Source organism: Thamnophis sirtalis, unplaced genomic scaffold (assembly GCF_051295495.1).
Source record: "Thamnophis sirtalis isolate CommonGarterSnake01/CBP01778 unplaced genomic scaffold, rThaSir2_p1.2 scaffold_11, whole genome shotgun sequence".
Classification (NCBI taxonomy): domain Eukaryota; kingdom Metazoa; phylum Chordata; class Lepidosauria; order Squamata; family Natricidae; genus Thamnophis; species Thamnophis sirtalis.
In genome coordinates, this window is record NW_028261391.1 from 48,133,553 (window position 1) to 48,160,020 (window position 26,468).

The 26,468-nt window shown below is 36.7% G+C and overlaps 2 protein-coding genes across 8 annotated transcripts in view; one reads left to right on the forward strand and one right to left on the reverse strand.

The window, feature by feature from the left end:
- The window catches only part of NEURL1 (neuralized E3 ubiquitin protein ligase 1), a 194,251-nt gene extending 189,379 nt beyond the window's left edge, over nt 1-4,872 (forward strand). For both annotated transcript variants that reach the window (XM_014065854.2, XM_087725788.1), the window contains exon 6: nt 1,439-4,872. In XM_014065854.2, coding sequence (XP_013921329.1) covers nt 1,439-1,680 — 242 coding nt within the window. In that variant the 3' untranslated portion in view covers nt 1,681-4,872. The remainder of the gene's footprint in view (nt 1-1,438) is intronic.
- A 6,303-nt stretch (nt 4,873-11,175) lies between these two features.
- The window catches only part of SH3PXD2A (SH3 and PX domains 2A), a 128,921-nt gene continuing 113,628 nt past the window's right edge, over nt 11,176-26,468 (reverse strand). For all 6 annotated transcript variants that reach the window (XM_087725784.1, XM_087725785.1, XM_087725783.1 and 3 more), the window contains 3 exons: nt 26,252-26,301; nt 23,701-23,820; nt 11,176-23,566 (listed from right to left, as the gene is read on the reverse strand). In XM_087725784.1, coding sequence (XP_087581910.1) covers nt 21,671-23,566; nt 23,701-23,820; nt 26,252-26,301 — 2,066 coding nt within the window. In that variant the 3' untranslated portion in view covers nt 11,176-21,670. The remainder of the gene's footprint in view (nt 23,567-23,700; nt 23,821-26,251; nt 26,302-26,468) is intronic.

The following is a 26,468-nucleotide window of genomic DNA, read 5'->3' on the forward strand; positions in this document are numbered from 1 at the left end:
TAGCCACTTGCGCCCGGCGCTGCAGCTGAAGTAAACCCCCAAAGCCCCTGCCACCACCGGAATATCTGCTGCCTCCTCCTCCTCCTCCAAAAGCACTGCCGGATTTGCCGCCCAACGCTGGGGCTGAGGTGAAGCTGCCAAAGCTCCCGCCAGCATCCCTGCCCAGCTGAGGTGTTCTGAGCGGAGGAGGAGGCACCGCTGCTGCTGCCATGGGCGGGGGCGCCAGCGGGAGCTTTGGTGGCTTCACCTCAGCTGCAGCGCTGGGCAGCAAAGTTATTCTAGTGGCGGCATGGGCTCGTTAGCATCTTCAGCGGCAGCCCTGCCCCCAGTGAAAAAACCAAAGATGGAGCAGATCCACACAGATGATGTCGCCGCAACATGACTGGAGGAGGAATTCTGGGAGTTGAAGTCCACAAGTCTTAAAGCTGTCAGGTTTGAAGACCCCTGAGGTTTTTTTTCCTAAAGGGTTATGGGTGCAAGGATCTTGTAACTTGACAGCTTTAATACTTGCATGCTTCAATGCCAGAGTTTCTGAGCCAACATGACTGGAGGAGGAATTCTAGGAGTTGAAGTCCACAAGTCTTAAAGCTGTTTTTTTCTAAAGGGTTAGGGGTGCAAGGATCTTGTAACAACAGCTTTAAGATTTGCGTGCTTCAAATGCCAGACTTTCTGAGCCAACATTTTGGTTGCTAAGCAGGAGCGTTGTTAAGTGATACTGATATTATATAACACTTTTAATTAAGCGGGTACCTTGAGTAAAGATAACTTTGAGTTTCAAATAATACTGATTTCGTTGTTGTCTTAGGTGACATCTGTGAAAAAAATTCAGGTGCTCAGGCATGAAAATGTGCCGCTCAAACATTATACTTTTCTGCTCACACTGAAAAAAAATTAGAGGGAACATTGCTAGGCCGCTGCACCAATCTCTAAATATTTCTGTTAATAATAAATTGATAGCAAAGGAGAGGAAAAATTGTAATTTCATTATGTATTTTGATAGTAAGAATAACATATGGTAGGCACTCAAGTACTTTTCATATACCATAATCCAGAGTATAGTAAATCTGACTGGAAAAGTCATTGTAGAAAAACATGGCATACAAAATTATAAAAACAGTAGATTTCGAAGACTATATGTTGTTTCAGTAATGATATAAGTCATCCAAGAGATAGTAATGTACTTCTGTAGTATTTTGGAAATAACACACACACAACAAACATAGAGAAATAGAATTTAACACTTCTTTTTATTCAAATGTTCTACCTAGTTTAGTATTTGTCTATTGTTGCTCATTAGAGGATGCTTTTTGGAAGTTTTGTGAAAACATGGACATAATCTTCATATTTTAACATTTGGCATAGAAATTCTAAACTAGGGCAGCTGTAAAGCTGATTAGAGTTTAAAAACTAAAAAGTAAAAGTGTCTCTTATTTTGCAGGTACGGCTCCAAACTCTCCAATTAGCATGCCAGAATCCCCCCTTTCCTCTTCCATCTCAGGATCTTGGAATGATGAGTGTACTATCTGTTATGAGAATATGGTGGACACTGTGATTTACTCTTGTGGACATATGTGTCTGTGTTATACATGTGGGCTCAAACTCAAGAAGATGGCTAATGCCTGTTGTCCTATCTGTAGACGTGCCATCAAGGACATAATCAAAACCTATCGCAGCACTTAAAGTTGCATGGCAGAAGGGTATGACCTAGGAAGAGGATCTTCATAAAACTTAACTAGGATAAGGAAGGTGGGAGGAAGTGGTTCCCTTCTTTAAATATGTAGCTAATTTTGAATGTGGTTAACCATGGGTACAGCCTTCTTCCACCTGAAATTCGAGGGCTAAATATATCTTCTTTCCTTGGCATCTAACAAAATGCTCCTGTGAACATTTAATATGTGTAGCCAGCAAGAAAGGCTGGATTTCATGTCTACCTTTCCTTGGCTCTCAGTTGTTTTTTGACTGTCCTTTCTTCCTAGTTGAATGTTACAAGGATCAAAGGAGAAAATAATGTGAAATAAGCAGAGTTTCATGTTATGTTAAGTGAACTAAATGAATACTTGGAAACAAGAGTAGAATAAGGAGAAATCATTTCAATATTAGAACTACTTTGATAGGCAAGAGAGCCTCACATAGGATTTTTTTCCCCAGTTTTCCTAATCATATCAATGGCTGCCATATTTTACAAATAGTTATAGTGCAGCACATGCTGCTACTAAGGAAGATTATGCTTGGATTGTTTTTTCTATGCTGTGCTGTGCAGAGAGGGCCAGCAGCTAACCATTGACTTTGATTCTCGTCTATTTTTTCAAAGCAGAAGCTGTTCATATCTCAGAAGCATGATATCACTTCCTTCTTTAATCAATTTCTGCTTTTACTGTTATTTCCAAAGTTCATTACACTAGGAAATGGTGCTTTGGGAAAATGATGGCACATGATGTCAAAGCCATAAGGATGAAAGTTGGCAAAGTTTTATTTTTAATTTGTCGTCGGGACATTCATTATCTATCCCAGGTTTTAAAGGAAAGAAAATGATCAGTTGTATAACCTTTTATCAAAATGAATGTGTGTTACAGAGCTGGATTTATATTGTTTGAAGGAAAAGAAATCAGGACCAAAATGGGTTTTATTTTTTATTTGCTTCATTGATTTAATGAAGGATTCATATGAGAAGAATATGTGAAAAATATATTAATTTCACTTACTCATAGAACCATATGTATCCTTGGCATAATTGAATTCTTGGAATTTTTTTCTGGTCACAAGTAATGTCATATTTTATCTTTCATTTTCAATAGCTAATTGTTTTCTTATTTTTAGCTGTTCCACTTAACAAATCTTAAATCAGAAATTGCATTTCACAATTAATATATTCCAAGTGAGTTATGTCTGAGATGGTTGATTGAAAAATGACAACAATGTCATACCTTAACTCACAATTTCAGTTCCCCAATATGGACAATCCAGGTTTAGAGAGTGAATTGTTAAATTAAGATAGAAATCTAAGGAAAAAAAAGATTGACACACCATTTTTCGTCCAGTTCAAATAATAGTGTTTGTACCGAACACTTCTAGTACATATTTTTCATTGCAGAGATTTTGCAGTACTGTATGGTTGACATATTTTATAATTAAGGTGATGCTTCATAGAAACTTTCCCCTCCATTTTATAGGACAAAATAAACCTCAGGATTCAAGAAGTCACATTCTCTTCTCATTTGATATCTCAATAATTAGAGATAAACTGCCATTTGGTTATTTTTCATCATCTATGATTGTGGAGGACTACCCAAATCCTCAATTAATTTTTTTCTATATTTGGGCTTCTTCAAATTACAATAACCATATGGTGTTTAACAGAAACAACTCATACTATGCTAGTCCTACACCCCCACTGTATGAAATTAATGCAAGTGCTGGACAGTTGTTACTGTCACCTTGAATGATTTTCATCAATTCTAAAATGGAATAATTAGTTGTAAAGTATTTGCTTGTTCCAGGAAATTCTGCAAGAATTGTGTCCTAGTTTTTTTAAAAATAATCTCAGAAAGCACTGGGTTATTTAATGTAAACTGGACATTAAATTTATGCCATTTAGCTCAGGAACTCCACCTTGCTGTGCTATTGCAAAGTCCTTTGCACCAAGAGTTTTTGTTCAAGCATCCAAGTAATACAACTGATAAGATATGCCCTATTGCAGTGTTAGCAAACCTTTTCAGCACCAAGTGCCAAAATGGGAATATATGTGTGCGCATATGTGTGCACCGGAAGCCAGAAGAACAGCCACCAAGTGCGCATGCACGCGCCGGGAAGATGATCTTCCCGTTTCCAGCACGTGCATGTGCACTGGCCAATTGGTCTTCTGGTTTCTGGCATGCATGTGCACATAAAGATCAGCTGACCAGTGTGCATGTGTGCACCGGAAACTGGAAGATCATCTTCCTGGTGCGTGCATGTGCACCGGTTGGCTGCTCTTCTGATTTCCAGCACTCCCTCGCATGTGAAGACCAGCTGGCTGGCACCTGAGAACCTGAAAGAGCAGTGGGAAGCGGCTCGCATGCCCAGAGAGATGGGTCTCTGTGCCACTTCCGCATGGGTGCCATAGGTTCATCATCACGGCCCTATTGCTTTCAATGAAAAGATCTAAGTAAAGAATTTTAATTTGAGATTGCAACCTTAAGCCACTTGAATTTGGCAGTGTTTCTGCAGAAATCAGTGGGACTTAGTTCTAAATTAGTATTGTTAGGAATAGATTATATGTTTCCTGCAAAATTCATAAAGAAGGTAACATGTTATATACATTTGTGGAATCCTACAAGTACAAAATAATGTTTGAATTGACAATTAGTTAATGACAATTTTTAAAAAGATAGTATCAATTTTCTGGGCAAGAGTTAAAGATGGCATAAGATTTCATGCAGAACAAATTTGATTTAATGAAATTTCTCTAAAGGAACATGCCACATTACCACTCACAATAATATTTTCAGTTATATTAATGGAGAAAGAAGATCTTCAGACTTTTTCTCAAAAAGGCAGCAAAAAGGATTTTCTGGGCATCCATATTTATAGATTCCTTGGATATAATTGAGGATTTCAGAGGTGAGGCAACAAACCAGCAAAGACCAATCCAGGTAACAGTTGAAGATTATACATAATGTCCATATCATAGGTAAAACCTTTTTTTGCTGTAAAGATGTTTAGGCTAGCATGTTCAACAACTTGTAACATTATTTAATTATCTCCTTTTTATGGAATGCTGTTTTGATAGGATATGATGTTTGGGAAAACTTAACCATAGGTTTTGTGCTTAGCAATTACTTAATATATTATGTATAGCTGGTACTATGCATGGGAAAATATTGGCTTCATTTAAAAAATTTACTAATTAGGACTGTACAGTATTTTGGATTCAAAGAGAGAAAGGATATTTTGAAGCACATTTAGAAAGTCAAATATCATGTGTGATCAAATCCTTAAAATAGCTGCCTCTTTAAGTAGAGCATGATCCCAGAAAAAGACATAGCTACTTTAATGATACTACTTTAAGGAGTGTTCTGCAATTAGTATGTGAGTGTCCCATGTGCCTTTGGAATCCAACGTGCGGCAAGTTTCATCTTTTACACACTCCCCATACTTTACATAGAGTTTTGGCTATGAAACAATATTGCAGACAAAAGCTAGGGAAAATGTGCAAGAAAGATATTATAGTCCGCTGGATTTCACATTTTCAGTCCAATTTATTTCAGTCTCCATTTGTTTGAATTGTATTGATTTCTTTCTCCATCAAGTCTAATGGAAGATTGAAGTAGTCTTCTGATTCTTGTAATGGTCATGGATATGATTAATTTATGAATATATGAGAGAGACCTCCCAGAATTAGGTCAAAATAATGGTCTTCACTTTACATATTACAATATTTTTTTTAAAAAATGCACAAGCACAGCCTGAATATCAAAATTAAAAATGCATTTTTGCACACTAACAATTTCTCTGCAGTCTTTCTCATCATGTCCTTCGATATTTCTATAAATTATGCACTAAGTTGTTCCTCTACCCATTTTCTAAGTACAAAAGTAATGCTTATAAAACTAAGCAGTTCAAAAAAGTCTAATAAACTTTTTTTGTTGGTGCATTCTCATTCATTCAAATTCCTATTTCTTCATATCATGAACATGAATGAATGAATGGAGCATGTAGGTGAGATGTGTGGGTTTTTTTTACACCTAAAGTCCAAACAGCTAAAGCTATCATTTTTTTTATGTAGCACAAAGAGTAATTTTAACCCTTAATTCAAAATTGTGCATGTGTAAGTCAAGTCCCTTTTGAATTCATGTTGTCTTCTGGTGTCTTCATGGACAATGCATACAGATTATTTTGGTTACAGTGTGGAAGTGGTTTTCCACTGCCATCTTTCTAGATTAAAAAAAATAGTCTAGTTTACAGCCCTAACGCTATCTATTAACTTAGTATGCAAGTTTCTGAGCCCAGAAAAAGTTGGTCAGATGCTGCCATCAGTAAGAATGACATAATTTTCAAATGAGTAATTAATTAACAGTAACCAAAAATCCAAAAGAATGAATCATGAAAAGTTTTTGCCTTATAATAAAATATGTTAGTCTTAAAAGATGTATCAAACTTTTTATTGATTTTTGCCCACTATTGCTTGTCTCTGTTTTAGAAAGAGGGATGTTAGCAACATAAGGCAATCCAAATTTGTTTGACATCAAGATAAAGAAACCTTGGTTTAATTACTTTTGTTCTCTCCCTGTAAACAGTTGAAATATCAATTGTTAACAACTTATTATTCACTGACCCCAAAATATTTCTTCAATATTTTCATAAAACCACTTGTCTAATAGGTGCGGTGCAATTCAGTTCCTTATGTTTAGCTTATTATACTCCTAATGATATCACACCAAAGCAAACACTGTAAATATCTATGTTGAAGAAAAAATGCCAGCTTGTAAGCCTGCAACCATAATAATTAAGAGACAAGGAAAGATTGTTTTAACTTGAAACTATGGCCTGTTTCCCCCCTTAAAAATAACATTAATCCCCTAATTATCAATACCCCCTGTAAATATCTTAACATATTTTTGAAAGACTTAAAAAAAAAAGAATCCAAAGGTACAAAAGGTATACTAGACACTAATCCTAGCTAAGTTGCTTTGAGGATCTGAATATCCCCCGTTTTGTGGCCTTCTGGAGCAAAACTAAGATATCTCACTGATATTGCCTTCTTCAATCCAGTGTTTCTCAACCTTGGCGACTCTTAAGTCCTGTGGCTGGGGAATTCTGGGAGTTGAAGTCCACGGGACTTAAAGTCGCCAAGGTTGAGAAACACTGCTCTAGTCTATTATATAACTTAAGATCAATTCGGCTTTTTGCCAGAATCATGTAGCTGTTTGTTCCAAGAAAGCATGGGAGGGAAGAAACACCAGAAACTCCAACTGCAAACGCTCATAGAACAGAACCACAGGAAAATAGTAGGGTCCTCTGCTTTTCTCACTTGCTTGACACTGTATGCATATGTAGATCAGAACCCAGTTCCTTAAGCTGCTTTTTCTCCACCTCCTTTCCATCAGCAGCATGGAAACCAAAAATATATTCTCATGGAAAAAAACCAGTTCAGAATGGTACTTGGGAGTGAGGAGAAAGAAGTACTAGAAAATAGGAACTCTTCTCTTAACTATTATTATAAGAGTAGAACTTTATATACTGATGACCAAAGGTGGAATAGGCTAAGAGGAGCCAAAAAGGAAGATGAAGCAAAGGCTTTTTGCGCCGGAGAGGAGCATTACATGAGAACAGCAGTAAGCTCAGAGTTTGACTTCTGTTCCTCTGTGTCCCTGTGTAAAATCTGAAATAATTCCTGTGATTCAATGTTATTGACAAGAACATTTCAACTTTTAAATGCTTTATTTATTTGTATGTTTCTGTTTTCAATACAGATAAAAAATATCTGTTCTATTCAGTGTGACAATTGTGTAGTTGTAAATAAAGTTGATTTAGGTAATCTGTGGAATTTCAGATGTGGGCTGCTTGTGGCATACAAGGTAAGTGTCATGGGATGAGCCTATGAACACAGAGAGCTCCATGTAATCAGTTACCTAGTCATAGGTACAAGTATTTGCATGCACAAGTGTCACATCACATAATTTCAAGGAGCTGAAAATTGTCCCTACTGTCTAGTCACTTCCTGATGTACTTGTATTTGAATTTTTTTCTGAAAAGCCCACCAAGTATGGAACTAAAGACTATGGTTGCTGTGACTACTGGGCACACACTTTCAGAAAAATAAGAAGCTACACGGAGTAAATTGTGAGGTACTGGTGGGGTCTATGCTGCTTGGAGCCCTTGAATTGCCTTTCATTGAGTAAGGATTTTCAGGTGACAGTACAATATAGAAGCTATTTTTTAATAGGAGTTTGTTTTCAATTAATTTACTTCCAAGACATAAAGAGTCTTATCTTTGTTGTAAAATGACTTTTTTTGGAGGTTTTGCTTAACAAGATAATGCTTTTAGTAGAACAACATATATGTGGTGGCATTTTGATTACTTTCTACATATCTAAATTTCATAGACTTAAAATTTTTATCATCACTTTGACAAATCAGTGCAGGTATTTGAACTGCATGGTTTGGTGTTCTGTAAAAATTAATATATTGATAAATAATATCTATACATGAGGAAGTCTGTGTGAAGGTGTCTAGGGTAAAGTTTCATTTTTGTTTGTTTTATAAATGTATTTCCTCTCAAAACTAATCCTAGCTAAGTTGCTTTGAGAATCTGAGCATCCTCTGGTTTGTGGCCTTCTGAAGCAAAACTAAGATATCCCACTGATATTGCCTTCCTCTATTATATAACTTAAGGCAGCATGTTTTGAGCTCCTAGTTTCCCAGCCATGCATGAACAACAGTTGCTACAATGTGCAGTTAGACATCATCATGTTCTTAAGGATTTCTCAGTATTGCTCTTCTCTTATACCTCATGTCCAAGAGCCTATTGACTAATCTTATTGTGCACTTTACTTGAGATTACAATGAGTTGTGAGTTGTTGACACCCTCCCCCATGCTTATCATCTGGTTTCTTTAAAATTCCTGCCACATATTTTTGCTTCATGCATAAAACCTACAGAACAGGCAAGAAATAACAAAGCAAACATTAATGTTGAATCACTACCATCTAGTGGTTACTTTAATGATTGGCACATGACATTCAGAATGACTGATAAAAATGTTTGAAAATGAAGAGACAAACTATCTATTACATATAGAATATGTGGCACATATCTTGATTTTTTTTTCTCAAAGAAAAGCATATGGAAGGAAATGACTAACTCTGTTGGTTAGTTTCTCTTAAAGGGATTCCCACTAAAACTGATATTATCCCTTCTCTTTCCATAATATGCTAGTTTACTTCAAGCATATGCTAAATATTACAATTTTTGGAATAGCAGCTTGGAGATTTTTAAAATAATTATTACATTTTTATACCACAAATCATCAGAACTGCATGGCAGATTGCAATTAAATCAATCTAACCTAATTGAAAAAAATAGCTTTTGGGTGAAATCTGTTGCATGATATGCAGTATGTAGTTTACTCTTAAATAATTGAGAATTACATTTGTGCTATTAACATTTTCATGTGTTAACTATCACCTACTGAGCAAAGAAAATCTTTGTTGTTGCATATTTGTAACACATAAATAAACTAGGTTTATAAACATTTCCATGAATAAAACCTTTAGATAAGTAGTTCATGTCTTGGTCTCCAAGATGCTACACCACTCTGGATTGAATCAGGCATTTAAATTAGTCATGTGTACACTCATTTCCATTTATTTTCAGTGGATTTATCTAAGTATGACTAAACCTGGATGTACTATTTCATTTATTTGTTAAATTGTTTTTGTTTCGATAAAGTTATACTTTTATAGACTAAGGTTGTTGTATGCATCATCTGAAATGAAGATTGATTAAAAAATAACCCATGCTATAATAAATCTACTATATGAATATTAAGATGCCAGGAGAAAGCTCGTTTCCCACCATATGTGATCAGAAGTAAACTAGCTTTCTCAGACTTCACCAATGACTGATAATGTGAAAACTTTATTTAAAAATGTTTTGGGCTGTTGACAATGTATATGCAAAGAACACATCTGTATTCATTGGTATACATAAAACAACAAAGCTTTTTGGTAGAATCTTAGACAATCCTTTCTAATGATAATACTTTGCTCTCCCTATGTCAGTATATAAAACTGGCAGCACCATATAGTGCATGCTTCAAAAATTATTTGATGTAAGTCCTTTGGAAATGTAAGCATATTCATTTATTATTCTATGCTATTCATTAAAGCAGTCTTATTTTTTTTATAAAAATGCAAGAATGTATTCATTAAAATCAATGCAACTTTTATAGAAGTACTACTGATTTATATCTTTTAAAGTGAAAAAAAATGTAGGGCTGCTTTAATAAATTCTCAGAATTTTGAAATGTGCAGCCATTGAACCACACTATACACAAAACTTTCTTGTGTAAGGAGTGAACACCAAGTCTTATATTTTATAAATAATATTCTATAGTATCAAGTTTATTCAAATAGATCAGTAGTTAACTTGAGTCTGGATATTCTAATGTTTCTAGTCGACTTCAACAGTATCCTGGGAGAGGCAGATGTACCTAGAGATTACTCGAATCCCATAAAAGGTAGGGAACAGATATTTCACCCAGAGTGCCACAATCCTGTATGAAATTTCATGGATTCAATATAATTACTTGAATTCTCCGATCCTGAAATTGATGCCCAAACTTTGGAATGTACCCTCAGACCCACCACACCTTGCAGTTACAGGCTGTCATAATCTTATTTCTGGCCGTTGGTGAAGGATACATTAATCCTTCAGAAACGTACAAGTTATACCTGCAAAGAAAAATAAATTTCCCCAAACGCTAGAAAAAATAGGTTCATCAGTTAGAGGAATCATTAAAAGTGAAAAGGTAGCTTCACATATTCCTACCATTGTCTCATGTATGATGCCACTAAGAAAACAAAGAATTCTGAATTACTTTTAAAAATGTTGCTTTTGAAGATTTCTAAAGATCCTTTCCACCCACATTGCCTTCTTCAAGAAGATTCCCCATGTCATGGTAACCCCATTCACATGCTATTAATGACTTATGTAATATAGGTGAAATATTTTCAAGTCAAGCTTGACTCTTGGTGGCTTCATGGACTCAACAATGTAAGTTCTTTTTGGGAACAGATGGAAAATGAGTCTTCTAGGAGGATTTTAAAAAATGTTTTATTCCCTCAAGTAACTCCCTCAAATACTCCCTGGTATTTTGAGTCTCCAATCCATGTTTTTACTAGTACTAATCTTGTTTAATTTCTCAGCCCAAGTTAGCTCAATGTCACTTGAAGATTTTATTTTTTTTGTGAATTAACAGTTTTAGGTGATATTGATAATTCATTAAGAAATCACTTGGATGTTAAAGTGAAGATATTAAGATGTTTTTGTAACAAGTTTATAGTTTTTTAATGCTAGAAGAAATGAGTTCGCTAATAACTGGAACATAGATGACAGAATAAAAACTTAAACCCTTCTGACACAGCATATATAATGGAAATAATTGGAAATCATAAAAAGAAATACAATTTGCAGTCATTTGAAGGATATGCTTTATTCCTCTCCTTTAAAAAAAAGAAGTATGGCCAGTTAAAACACACAGTAATGTCTAAATCGTGAATCATTTTTATGGGTTTCAAAGAATCTTTTTTCAAGGGTAAAATCTTTTTTAATTAAACAAGACATTATGTCTTTGATTTTAAAAACAAACAAATATACACACAGGAAAACTCAACATCGAAAAACATAAATATAAAAATTAAAGTTCATATTAGCACCACCTTTGGTCCAAGCAATAAGTAAACTGGGAGATTACTGTGAGGTATAGTTAGTTATCAAGTTCTGTCTTGTGAGACATTTAATATTGTATTGTGGTTTTACATTGCAAGAACCTTGGAATAAAACAAGAGAGGCTGCAGACTAGATTCTCTTGGAAGTGCCTTTAAATGATTTCTTGTATGAATGTATGATCTCAGGGTTGGATAATAAAAGATGCTGGCTGCAGTTCAGTTTATCTTTAGCTGCATATGACCTGAGAGTTGTGCCTTCGTATTCACTAGTTAAGATATAACAAGGGATTTTGGAAGCACATCTCTTAATTTACCTATTCATCAAGTACCTCTAAGGGCTTTCATGGATTTTTGTCCAGTTGGCACCTCACTTTGTTTTTTAAATCGTTGTATGTATGTAGTGTTTTTATTGTATGGAAACTTGCATAATACAGTCTTTATTCAGTTCAGATGCCCTGATGGACACAAGACTACATTTCATGCTTTGCAACATCATTTGCACAATTACTCCACCATGCCATTCCTGCAAATTCCAATGGAGCATTCTGAAAAGATGAATCATAAACCATTAAAAATATAAAGTTGGGGCAAACATGTCCCCAAACACCTAGTTTTCAATGACTGAAACTGACAAATTAACTCAATTGCTAAGCAATACTATTGCCAGGTGTCTACCAGTAAAAAAAAATTGTACATATTTCAATAATAATCAAGTATGTGGATGCCAATGAATATTGCAGCACAAAACTAAAAAGATGCAACATTTTTGGTTGAAACTGTACACTTATCTAAATTTCATCTTTGGAAATTAAAGACTGGCACTGTTCTTAGAAAGGAGCATTTGACCTTTAGGTATGATTAATTTATATTCAAACTGACTAATTCAATTTAGACTTGCACTTTTAATTCCAATTAGCAGTCTAAATATAGACAATATCCTTTGCTGCCAGTTTGTTTTATATAGGTTAGTGTAATAAATTTATGGCTGACCAATGTCTTTGTACATAATTAATGACTAGTTTGCACTCATGTAAATTGTTTCCCCAAATGGCTCTTACCAATGTGACCAACAATTTTGCAGAAAAAAGAATATGTAAGGATCTAACATTCTTTAACTTAATTATTTTCTTCCACTTTTGAAAACAGTGAATATCTTTGAGCTCTTTTTTTCTTGTTCCCAAAGTGCACTCCAAATAAGATTCCTTTCTGGATCCTTCCTTAATGCAAACAACTCAAAACACCTCAGTCTTCTCTATAAATCAATATCTATTCTAACTTGACCTTTCTCAGGAAACTAACCAAACAACATTAAGCACATCCTCCACCATCCATTTTGATCACACAGCTCAAGGACCAGCCATACATCTTTCATCATCTCCTTGTCAACATACTCTTCTCAGACTTCTAATAAAATTACGTTCTCTTTATTCTAGATAACAACAATCACAATAAGCCCATTAGAAAGACAGCACTGGTTTCTATTCTTTCATTGGACGTTCTGTAGTGACCCATGACAGAAAATTCCAATGACTTACTTCATGCTAAAAAAAAAAACAGCTTCAGTTCATGTTAGTATTTGTTTTATATTAAAGAGAATAAAATTTGTTTTCGTCAAACTTTTAGGTCCTTACATATCTTACTATTCTCTTAATTTTAGAACTTTTAAAATAAGTAAGATGGTCACTTTTTTGTACATTTTGGTTTTATACAATCTAATATATAACTGCAGTTTTGCAAAGCAAGTTTTAAAATGTGAGGGTAACAGCTGGTTTTATCTTTCATTTCTAATTATTCATTTATTTTGAACAATGCATTGTCCCTTAGTATAAACACTAAGGTTATACGGTCATGCCATTTTCAAATCATTTCATTTTTTCCTCCAAATGTAAAAGACATTACTTCTTCCAATTATAGGCATTCATTAACTAACTTATCATGCACAATATAGAAATATCACATTTGACAATAATTAGCCCTCAACTTGCAACCATTCATTTACTGACAAAAATTACAATGGCACTGACAAGTGACATGAACTTTTTCACTTATGACAGTTGCAGCATCTCTGTAGTCATGTGATTAAAATTCAGATGATTGGCAGCTGACAGTCATACCTGCATGCCAAGGTCATGTGATCACTTTTTGACAAGCAAAGCCAGATTTACTTAATTACCATTACTAACTTAACAACTGCAGTGTTTCAGTTAACAACTGCCGCAAGAAAGGTTGTAAAGTGGGTTAAAACTCACTTAACAAATGTCTCATTTAACAATGGAAATTTTGGATGCAATTGTGGTCATAAGTTAAGGAGTACCTGTATGGGGAAAACGTAACAGAGCCTAACATAAAGAAGCATCACACAAATACACATAAAAGGAACTCATAAAATCAAACACTTGGAGGGGGAGATAATGATGTACATATGCATATTAACTCATTTTTGAAACTTTTTTTTATTTAATCCAATCAGCCTTTCCTAAATCACAATCCAGTTATTTCTGACCATTAAAGAATACTACATCTATCCTCCAATTTGGTGTCATAATAAACAGGTGTCTCAACACAGGGCAGTAGTAGCTGTTGTATTGGATGTGGAACATGTACAAAAACACCCTTAACAGTGTGAAACTTTCTGTTCATTTTTTCCTGAAAAAGTGCACTCTACAACGAATTTAAACACTTCATGGGCCAGCCCATCTGGAAAATTTAAAGGCCAGATGTATTTGCCTCTGTACCTGCTAGGCCTAAATGATTTTATCACCCTGAAAAGAGGGCTTTGAGTCAAATCAGATTGGGCTGTCTGTCTCCAAAGCGAGGCTCTGAATTCAGCGAAACTGTTCTACCGCCACTTTACTTAACACAATTTATACAAGCCCCTCGCAAAAACTGAGGGTTCTCCAATTTGGTGTTCTAAAAACCAAGTGGAGACTGAAGAATATCAATTCAAGGAACTGGAGTAATTCATGGACTTCCAAGGATGCTTGAAAAAGGTCACGATTCCCAAGTCCTTGATTTAGAATTTACAATTAACTAGATGAACTGAGATAACAGCAGTAATCATACAAGTCTAGAAGGTAATTTTGGAATCTGACAAGCTTTTCATGTACTTCCAATTAATCTGTACACATTTACTAAAAACGTAGGCTACTTCCCCACAATCCTCCTGAAAAAATATTTACAAAGAAATTTATGCTCCACCAATTTGTACCTGTTAAATGCCTAAGATTATGTAAAGTACCCCCGATTTAGCCATAAAATATATGGCTGGCTTTTCTGAGATCTGATTTTGACTATTTAGCAGCAAACTATGGTTGATATTAAAGGTATTGTTAAAGTCACAAATTTTCTTTGCATGTGCAGAGTCTGAATCGGATGAGACTAAAAAATACTACTGTTAACTAGAATATTCTAAAAGCAAACCTAACGAGTCCGTTGCACTCAAGTAATCAATGAGAATATAAAAACAAAAAGTGATTTTAGCAAGACACTGATAGCCTGAAGAAAGGCATCCTTGTATCACTTCCTTAATTTAGAAATGCAATTCTAGAGAGGTTCTTTTGTTAATCTATGTATTCCTGTGTTAAAATAAGGTGTCCAGTAGATATGAAGTGGCTAAGTTGTAAGACTATTTTCTGCTTATTCATATTCCATTAAAAAGCTTATGTTGTTTATGGAAATCTATTTTAAAAAAGCATGTTTTATTAAAAAATTGAATAAAATTATTTATACATAAAAGAATGATTTCAAAATAGGAAAATAACATTCTTTGGGGGAAAATTCAGTGATGTGAAATTCAGACCTGAGTTTGATTTTCTAATTTCACATAGTATAGACATGTCCCAGTTTCGGAAAACTCTTGCTTCTGGAAAGGTTGACTTATAATTCAGGCTCTGTATGCATATTTGACATTTCACTCAGTTCAGTGTGCTGAATTAGATAAATGGATATGATAATTTCCATCAAGTGTTAATGTCAAACATCTGAACATAAGCATTTTATTTTCAATTACAATAAAGCCAGAAATACTTTCATCCAGCCACTTTATTTATATGCTGCCTTAGTGATGATGGGTTAATAAAGTTCCGCATCTTTTCTTCTTTAAGAAAAGAGAGATCAAACTGCAACTTCATAGAAGTTTCTGGTTTTAAACAGTCTAATTATGGAATAGACTATTAAGATACCATGCAATACAGACATACTCTAATTCAAGTATTTACTTCTTGTGTTTCATGCACACTTAAACAGCAAGTACCCTTTGTCAACATGCCTTCAATGTGGCAACTTCTGTCCAGGATCTCTTTCATGCTTCTATAGCATGATAAACAGCACCTACATATCAATTCAGGAGTAAAGTCCTCTGACATCAGTGTAAATCAGATAAGAATTTGGAACTTCTGCTTAAGTTAAAGAGTGCATACGGCTACAAAAAAGATGGAAGAATAGTAAACATTGCAAAAAAAGAAAACAGTACAGTTGAAGAGCTAGGAACCATCAAGTTGTCATACTTGAATGTGATAAACTTCTACTCCCAATATCAAAGTTACACAGCCAATTTTTTTCCAAAAGTTTTCTTCATCCACTTCCTGCTTACTTCTGCGGTTGTTCAACTTTCCTCAATCCTCATGTTTTTTTGTTTTTTGTTTACTTAAGAGTGCATAATAAAAAATGACAGATGTTTAAAATCACACTGTTCATCCACTTCAAGTCCTGGATGAGGGACCTGTTTTTGCCCTTTCAATATTGCACTGATCCTCTATTTGGACACTATACTGAGAATGCAAATATTGGATAAAATGTAACAATAATTAAAAAATATATAATGGACAAATTACTCAAGATGATATAAACTTAAATATTACTATTGCTATAGTAATGCTAGTAAATGCTAATAATGAAATAATTATTTACCAGTTTCCCTTCCATTTTTCATAAATCACAAAAAGCAGTAACAATTTTTTTTATAAATGGAGAGAAGCAATAAGTATAACTTTAAATTAAAATAAGCTATTCTAATATTCAAAAGTAGTTCTAAAAAGCACAATTCTATAATGCCATCGTCAAAATGTTCAGTGTTGCTTCTGAAAGGAAGACTTTGGAACCAGTTCATTGGAACAAATGCAGTTGCTACCGTAGGATAAATGCATGTGCAGTAGTTGTTTGTTTCAGCTTCTATCAATGGAACACAAATCTGTTAAACAATTAAAGAGTCTATTTTTTTTCATAAAGGTAGATTTCATTAGAGCACTATTGTCCAAATGTGGCAACTTTAAGAAGTGTGAATTTCAACTCTCAGAATTCCCTAGTCAGTGCTGGCTAGGGAATTCTGGGAGTTAAAAACCACACACATCTTAAAGTTGTCATTTTTTTAAAAACACTGCTCTAGAAAGTCAAAGAATTATGAAACTAATTCCATGAACCCAAGGAATACTTAGACTGGTTTTTCTCAGTCTATATTTCTGTTCCCCTCCTTAATGAATGGATTCAGGAAAATAGAACAATTTCAAATTTGTAAAAAAAAACACCCGTGGTGGTAAGCCAAGCTTACTACCACATCTTGTGAGGGAACTCATTACTTAAACGTAACTCACCAAAATGTAGAAATTAAGAAAAAAAAGCAAGAGTATTTTTTTCAGGCATTATATAAATCCGCAATAACGAATTCAGAAGTGCTCATTATTATTAAAGTTGCAGTATACAGCAGAAAAAAAGTTTTCATTGTTTGGGTTTTGTCAAAATATCAATCTGCATTTTGAGTTGTTCTTGTTGAAAACCAAGGCAATTTAAAGAACCAGGAAATGACCAGAACGCACTCTTCTCTAAGAGTGCAATCTTTGGCTTAATATTCAATTAGTCCCCAGAATATTGAAAAATTGAGATCTAGATTATTTTGAAAGTACTATATAGTTTTTTTAAAAAAAATTATCAGGCTTATGATCAAAATAATTTTAGAATTAGCAGATAATATTTTGACGGGGAAAGCTACAGCCCTTGTGAATGGGATTTCAATGTATTTCTTTGTGCATTAGCCTGGCACTGAAATTTGAATTTTCCAATCCTTAAACACCTCCCTAATAGTTACAAGGGCAAGTTATAGATTACATGTGGGAAACAGTGAAACTGACTAAATTAAGAAGGTGCTTGATAGTGCTCTTTGCTTATCCTTCTCCCTGTATTTGAACCTAGATATTACTTCCATATGCTATAAAACCAGCTACAATGTCCCCTACATAAAGGTTCTAGAGATGTGACACATACTTACATAAAGATTTAAAATAAAAAAAAATGAAAAACTAGTTTAACCCAAAAAACTACCTATCCAACTATATTTATGTAATTTTTTAGATTATTGGGGCAGTTTTATAGGACAAATCAAGGCTCACTTTTATAATGTGTAAAATGCAAATTGATAAGCAAATTGATTTATTGGCTGATAACTGTTCTAATTATAAAGAGGCACTTTAAGAAACCAGTCCTTACATGTGCCAATTCAATATTACTATTGCATAAAAAATGTAGCTTTGAAAGAGAATATGGAAAGCTATTCTCCTTACTGAAAGTATGGGCAAATCATATTTATGTAACTTTTTTTTTCTTAAGAATTTGCAGAAGCATTCTAGACTTAAAATGAACTCAGTGACTTTCTTACCCCGAAAACCTGCAGCTGCAACAGAATTAGCTGAAGGCTGGGTAGCACTAAAGAGATATACTACTAATCCCAAATGTGGCTGGAAATGATTAACCCTTTTAGGGAATCTGTAAAAGATATTTTCAAAATCTCTTGACCCTTTTTGGTTCAATTCTGTACACATAATTCCCCAGTGCTGAGATGATAAAGAATACTACAAACCAATTTGCTTCTGTACAGCAAGAAATACCGATCCCTTCTTGGCCAAAAATTTGACTCTGGCTACCTGTATCTCCTGTATTTGAAGAGTCTTGATGGCTCAGTGCAGGATTTTTGGGAGCTGCACTTTTAGCTTTCCCAAGAGATGATGGCATCTTTGGAACAAAACTGTATAGTACAAATTTTAAATAATCATAAATTATTTTAATAAATAGATGTTCTTAAAATGACAATTTATACTGCATCTTTAAATAATGCACTTGATTTTCCTGCATTTTGGTTTAAAATGGTTAAAGTGCACTAATTCAAAAATAATGAACCACTTCATCATCATTATTGTTATTTTTAATCATAAACATTAATCTGTGTTGCTAAATCACTAATATTAGTACTGCAATCTAGCAGATAACTTGATGATTTTGCTCTACTTAATACTGTCCAGCAGAAGAAAATAATACTATTTTAAACTCAAGCAACTTTGGGCAGTCTCTTAAATTGCTGCTCACTTTTTAACAAAATATAAATATGAGGAAACATTTGAGATGTAAAGTCTTATGGAAAGGAGCTTTGGGCAAAACCACACCATTTTCAAATGCACTGTGGTGTATGTCTTCTCCTAATGAATTTATTATTACTGATGTTATAGAGGCCTGTTGTGTTTCCTCTTCATCACCAGGCCTCTTCTTCCATGCTATTTCACTGTATAAGCATGGAGAGTAGCAGTGATGATGCACTGTAATAGATCAGCTTGAAAAGCATCAATCACACAAGCATGGAAATCAATCCCTCAAGTTATTTTTATAATGTAATATACATAACACAAAAAACGAGGCAAGAATCAAGTGATAATTATGTAATTTTCAGAAAGCTAAAACATCTCAAAATATGCTTAATTTTTAATTGTTCAGAAAAAGAGTTGGACCTTATTAAAAATCTTCCGATTCTTTCATCTTCTAGTGGTAGAATGTAAGACTGTGGCTGGAGATAACCAGATTTTCTCCCTAAAACCCCCAACTCTTTTTCTTCATTTTCCATATAAAATATTGGGCTTCAAAGTGGCGATAAATCTGTTGTCTGATTTCCATATTGTTTAAATAAAGGCCTTCTGGTATTGTTGTTGCTGTTGTTTACCAATTACAAAGTTCACTGCAAGGCTAGTAAATGAAAATGCATTAAAATATAAACACACTTTGTACCCAAAGCCTTTGCACAAACCCCAGTGGTTTTAATCTTCATGCTTTTCCACAAAATCTCATTTTTTTAAAAAAGCATCTGAAATCATAAATAAAAAGGCAAAAGAGGATACGTGACTACAGAATTCCTGCTTTGTAACATTCCCAGTCTAATGGTGCTCTGTTCAATCACCCTTTGACAACAGCTATCAGTACAAAACTAACATCCAAGTGAGAAGAACAAAATAATTTGTACTGCTTGTACTTTAAAAAAAGTTGTTCAGAAGATTGGTGTTGACTAATAAAGATCTCTCCCTTCCTGCTCATGTATAAACTAAAACAAAGAATGAAGTTGGTAACATCCATGGCGTTTGCTCATTCCCATTCTGATTTTGAAAACATAAGGCGCTTCTCTGCCAGGTAAGAATCGGCATTGATTGGATATGAAACGAAGAGAAACTTGATGAATCGTCAACATTCAGATGTGCACACATAGCACCTATTTTGACACTCTTCTTTTTATTGCAACATGAAGCTAATTCTGGATGGCCCATGTTCTTCTCAGTGAAGTACTCAAGGAAGAAAATAAATAATTTCCCATAAACAAACATCGTGCTGGATTGGGCAACTGCCTCCTTACATGCTGTGATTTTCATGATTTTGTCTGTTCATATACATTGGTGATACAAATGTTGTAAACATGCCAAACCCTTCCCTTCATAACAAAAGAAGCCAGACAATGTCCCATTGTGTGGAAGCAAATTTCGTTTGTTTTTTTCAGTGTGGGCATAGTTAGCTCAACTCAGCTCCACCATTTTTATTTTTCTCTTTGTGATGGTAATCCTAATTGCCACGATATGTTGAGGAAAGTTCTATTGATTTGAACTGTCCTCTTTCACATAATGGACATGGTGAGGAGTCACACATAGATCCTGTACAATTGGTTCTGACAATAACACAGTGAGAGGAGAAGCATCATGTGCATGGTTTCTCTAATGGAACTACGCACCTCCCTCCACTCCTCCCTCCAGGACTACAAGAGCAGGGAGTCCTGCAGGGCTTGGGATAAAGAGCAGCACAGCAACACCAATGCCATGATGAAAGCTGGGCATGTGCAACCCAGTGCAACTCTGCCACAGCCAAAAGATAGAACCTACGAAGAGGAGAAGAAGTAGATGTTTGAGAAAGTTCTTCCCCTCCCTTAGAAAGCTAGCCAAGCCAAGTTGTAACAGGCCATAAACTAACAAAAAGAGAAGCAGGTTGCACTATGGGTTTTCCTCTTCTCATCTTTGAATCTGGATGAAACTTGATTAATTCTTAGTTGATATCCGAAACTCTGAATAACTGAGTTGTCTGGCAAGTACTCTCAAAATAATTACAGTACATATTGTTCAGAAGGCCACAAGAGGAAAGCATTGAAGTTGAAAATGATATGCAGAAGAGGTTGTGTGCAACTCATAGTTTTAGAGTGTTTAGAAAGATTAGGGAACCACATAAAATTGGATTAAACTTCAAAGTCCACTAATAACTTTAAAAAAAATACCCCTCCCCATTCCTGACCCAGCTGACAAGTAAGGGATACGAGAAGAAAACAAACCAGGATGGATAGTAGTGGAGGAAAAAGAACAATAAGTGATTCAAATCCAATACCAGAAATGAAAAGAAAAAACCACCTTCTCAGATCTTCAATCTAGAGACCAGAATGCAATCGTTGAGTGATGGTTTCTTGAAAATTTTCTCCACTTGCTCTGTTCCCCACACACCTTGGGTGAAGGGGGGATCAACCAAATACTAATTATGGCCACATCACATGGGAGCAATGAACAAGCAGAGGTTTTTTTAAAAAAATAAAATGTTTAGGTTTGGCATCAAACTCCCAATCAATCCCAAGTAAACCCATAATTCCAAACTAGAATGTGAAAGGCACATATCTGGTTTCTAAGTATTAAAATCAGGAGATAGGGTAATGTACCCTGATGCACATCTTTGGGGGAGGGAGAAAATAAAAGGGCATTAATTCCAGCTGGATTTTCTTGATACTTGCAGAATGAGACCTTTCCTTCAAAACATCCTAAAAGATGGCAGACTTTCTGGGCCACAAGCAAAACTGAACTGTCCTGTGTATGTACATTAGTGTACAAGAAATACATCTGTGTATCTTTTGCCTTTTTCCAAATGTACACCATAGGGAAGTATAAATTAGTGAATTTAAATACATTGCAATACTATTTCTTTTTTTCCAAATAATTGGAGGGCACCCAGCCTTTAAATGGTTTCCCACTGTCCATGATCTGGCAGTACCACCAGCCATTTGGGTTCTTTTCCAATACCTCCATGCAGACACCTTCTTGAAACCCAGCACTTTCTTCATCTCCCTCATAATCTGCAATGGAGATATAGATATCCTTAAGGTTATTATGAATGAATTGGGATTTTTCAATGGGCTTGGGCCTGACAGTAGACACTGGAATTCCATTGCGATCTGTTGATATGTAAGAGGCATTATCTGACCTTTCAGAGCCCAATCGACTGTCATGTTTTACTTTAGACTCATTCATTTGGGATTGAACAGCACTGAAAGATGAATTACGACGTACGGCCCTCAAATGATCTGTGGCAGAAAGAGACTCATTCCTACGCAGGGAACAAGGCAGATTATTATCCTTGGGTGGTGGAGAAACAAACACTGACTGTGGTCTCACTGCTAGCTGTCTAACTCCATTTCGCAATTTGACAGGCCCAGATGTTTTGGAGAAGCCACCAGGTGGCTTATTAGGAATAGGGGGTGTTGTTCTTTTGTTCTGGTTGATAGTATTCAGTGCCTGGACCTTCTTTTCTATTTTCTCCAAGCTATTGGATTTGCTTTCATTTCTTCTGTTTCTTGCCTGCGATATGTTGGATGTGGTATCTTCTCCACTGGAGGTGTTTTCTTGTTGCTGGTTATCAAAAAGCATCAGATAATGAGAAGGAGCCCACCCTTCTATTTCTCCATATTTCAAATACCACCATCCACTTGATTGCTTTTCCAATACTTCCACTTCTATTCCAGCAGGGAAACTGATTTCAGAATCTTGAACTTTTTGATAAGAATCCGTAGTTATATACAGACATTTAGAGGGGTTGCCTTCATTTTCTGTTTTGGCTAGCTGGCCGGCATAAAATAAGGTATGGGAAGGGGATGTAATGAATTCTGTAGAATTTCTTCTGAAAGACACTTCTGAGTTTCCAGAAGTTGTCTGAGGTGGACTTTCAGACTCCTCACTTCTTGAACCTTTAAGTCCGCCTCTGAGTTGCCCAGTTGGTCTCAGATGATGACGTAAAGTACTGATGTTCATCATTTCTTGACTTTGAGAATCTGCTTTGTTCAGAAATGGTTTTGGCCTCACCATTGGTTTTGCTCTGCTAGACATGAGCTCTCCAGTATCCCTCTTTGTGCCTGATTTGGGTATACTACTTAGGCCAGCATCTGAAGCTGATCTTGGCTTTGTCTCCTCGTTATGACTGTAATGGGACTTCCCAAAGTTTGTTTGAATATTTTTGGGCTTCAGAAAGGAAGATTTAGGAGAAAGTGAATGTGGAGAATTTATTTGGATCAAAGATAGTGAGGAACTTCGAGAATCAGAATCTCCACTAGATTCCTTGCTTGACAGTGCATCTTCTATGTAAGGTCTAAAGCCTTCATTTTCATATATTGTTTCCTCTTCATGAGTCACATCATCAGAAGACTCTCCAACTCGAAATTTTGCTCTTTGGAGAGATGATCCAGAGAAAGGTTTTGGAAGGTGGAATGAGTTTCTGTCTGAATTACCATCTTCTCCTTGGCTCAGCTCAGATTCTGAGTCATGACCAAAGGCAGGCACATCATACTCTGGTTCCTCATACTGCTGCTTATGTGGGGAATCTTGGCCATCTCCTGAAGCTGTGGTACTAGCAGCTGTTACTTCTTCAGAATCCTTTACTTTATTAGGAGGAGCAGGGGGAGGAACTTTGGGCCTGGTCAGAGTACTTGTTCGCCTATTTAAATTGGGTTTCTTCCTTTTATCAATATATGATGCTGGAGCCCAGCCTTCTTTTTCTCCAATCTGGACATACCACCAGCCCCCAGAATTCTTGTCAATAACCTAGAGAAGGATTAAATCATAAATTAATTACAGATGCAAAACATTAATACATTTTTTAATCCAAGCTTCTCTTTGATTTTTGCTCAGTATATGACAACTATCCATCATTGGCTCATTTCCTATTTTAGTCTTACCTCTGCTTTTTGTCCTCCATGGAAGCTTATTCCATCAGAAATACAAGACTGGAACTCTGCAATAGTATAATATTCAACTTCCACTGATGGTGGCTCAGGAGGTTTAGGTAGTTGAAATCCCTGTGGCAATAAACAGTGACATAGAGATTAATTAAACATGTCAGAGAACAAAGGAAGAGAACATCTAAAATCAAATTATTAGAAATCTACTTGCAAGCGACAAATGAATATAAATTCATTTGCTAAAACTCCCTAAGCAAGAAAATCAACGTGACATCAGTAGTGGCATAACCAACCAAAACCAGAATTGGACAACTCACTGTGGCCAACTCACCCTGGCTGACACACCCTGGCTGTCTCTCTGCAGACAACTCGCTGTGAGATAATTTGCCATGGGACAATTCAATGTGGGATAACTCAAAGGACACTGCAATTAACTTGTCCCTCTCTTGAACATGGACATGCAGTCAGGGGAGGCGGGGCCTCACCAGTGTCATGAAGAAAAGAAAAGAATTTTTAAAATAATTAAAAAGGCTAAGGTAGTTGCTGCCAGACTCCAAGTCACAGTGACTCTGAGTCTGCTTAGTGCTAACTGTAGGGGGAGGCGAGAGAATCATGTGCTTCCTTTGCATAAGGAATTTTTCGCCTTTTAACCGTTGCTCAGAGTTAACCAAGGGTTAAAAGACGAAAAATTCATTATGCAAAGGAGGCACGTGATTCTCTCGCCTCCTCCTGCAGAGGGCGCTTTGTTTAGAGGCTTTTTTAAAACAGTTAAGCAGAGTCATTCACATGGTGACTCTAGCAGCAACTATCCTAGCCTGCCTGGCCCTGGCCTGGCTAGACCAAATCTTGCATTTTTGACGCAGCTGGAAGGTATGTGGGTCAGAGGGAGGGGGCGGGGGGAGGAATTCAAAATTATTTGTAATGTAGGTAATTGTAATTTGTTTTTAATTGTGTGTGTGTGTGTGTGTGTGTGTGTTTTGATGTGCTCCATCCCAGCGGGCGGAGAAGGCGAGGGAGGACTGGAGGCGACGGGCGGGCGGGCTCATCAGCGCTGCTGCACCAGTAGAGCCAGCCTGAGGGACGAGGGGCGGCCAAGCCTCCGTGGCGGCAGGGCCCCGGCGGCAGGGCTTTAAAGTTCCAGTGCTGTCCGCCATAGAGCGGGACCAGGACCTGCTCTATGGCAGACGACGCTGGGACTTTAAAGTCCTGCCGCCAGGGCCCTGCCACCACTTTAAAGCCATGCCCCCGGGCACCGACTGCTCCAATGAGGCTTCCAGCTCCATCCTGCGGGCGGAGAGGGTGAGGGAGGATTGGAGGCGACGGGAGGCTGGGCGGCGAAGTGAGGCTGCTTTGGAGGCTGAGGCTCGGCCACCCCTCGTCCCTCAGGCTGGCTCTGCCGGTGCAGCAGCGCTGCTGAGTCTGCCCGCCCTCCCTCCCGTCGCCTCCAGTCCTCCCTCACCCTCTCCGCCCGCAGGATGGAGCTGGAAGTCTCATTGGAGCAGTCGGTGCCCGGGGGCATGGCTTTAAAGTGGCGGCAGGGCGGGCACCGACTGCTCCAAGGAGGCTTCCAGCTCCATCCCAGCGGGTGGAGAGGGTGAGAGAGGACTGGACGCGATTGGTGGGCGGGCTCAGCAGCGGCGCTGCATCAGCAGAGCCAGCCTGAGGGATGAGGGGCGGCCGAGCCTCAGCCGCCCGAGCATCCTCGCTTCGCTGCCCGCCCACCCGTCGCCTCCAGTCCTCCCTCGCCGTCTCCGCCTGCCGGGATGGAGCTGGAAGCCTCGCTGGAGCAGTCAGTGCCTGGGGGCATGGCTTTAAAGTGGCGGCAGGGCCCCAGTGGCAGGACTTTAAAGTCCCAGCGCTGTCCGCCATAGAGCGGGTCCTGGTCCCGCTCTATGGCGGATGCGGCGCTGGGGCTTCAGCGGGGCTTTCGCACTTGCCTCACCGGCCATGAAGCTCACCGCACATCACTACTCTTGAGTTATCCTGTGTTGAATTGTCTCGTGACAAGATGTTGTGCGACCAGTCAGCTGGGGTGTCCTAGACCCATCTAAAAGTCCTACTGGTCAGAATTGGAAATGTTGGTAGTTATATAGAAAACACTGAAGAGCACAGTATTGGGAAAGATTGTTTTAAATTCTCTTAACTCTGATATATACTAAATTGCCATACTTTTGAATAAAGAACACACAGTAGAATCTGCATACTACAAAATTTATAGATATGAAGTTAGAGCTTCACTTTAGTACTTTGGTTGAAAGATTCAAAATAAGTATAAATAACCCCCATATAAAATCATTAGCAATACCTTAGCTAACTTTATAGGAATCTACCTAACTATCTTCATGGGTGAATTCAGTCACCCAGATCATAATACCTTCCCTTATGATAAAAAACCTGTAACCTATTAATGTACCACTTGTTTCCATAATTGCTCAGTGGAGAAAACCAAGGGCTGGTTTCCTGTACTTAAGCTCTAAATATTAGGCAATGTGTTTCTGTAATACTAAATATTTAGTGACTTAAATATAAAAACAAGATCACTGCTCACCAAACTAGATTCTCTTCTTGGAGGAGGTTTCATACGCAGATTTGGCGAACCTTCACAAAGAAGGAATGTTTCCAAATTATTGTCAGTCAAATTGTAAGCAAAAGGGTAAAAAGTGATTTACTAAGATGTTTATTAACTCTAAGCCCAAAAGTCCCCCCACCACACACAAATATTCTAATAGCCACAATATTTAAAAAACCTGAGCAGATGAAAAGAA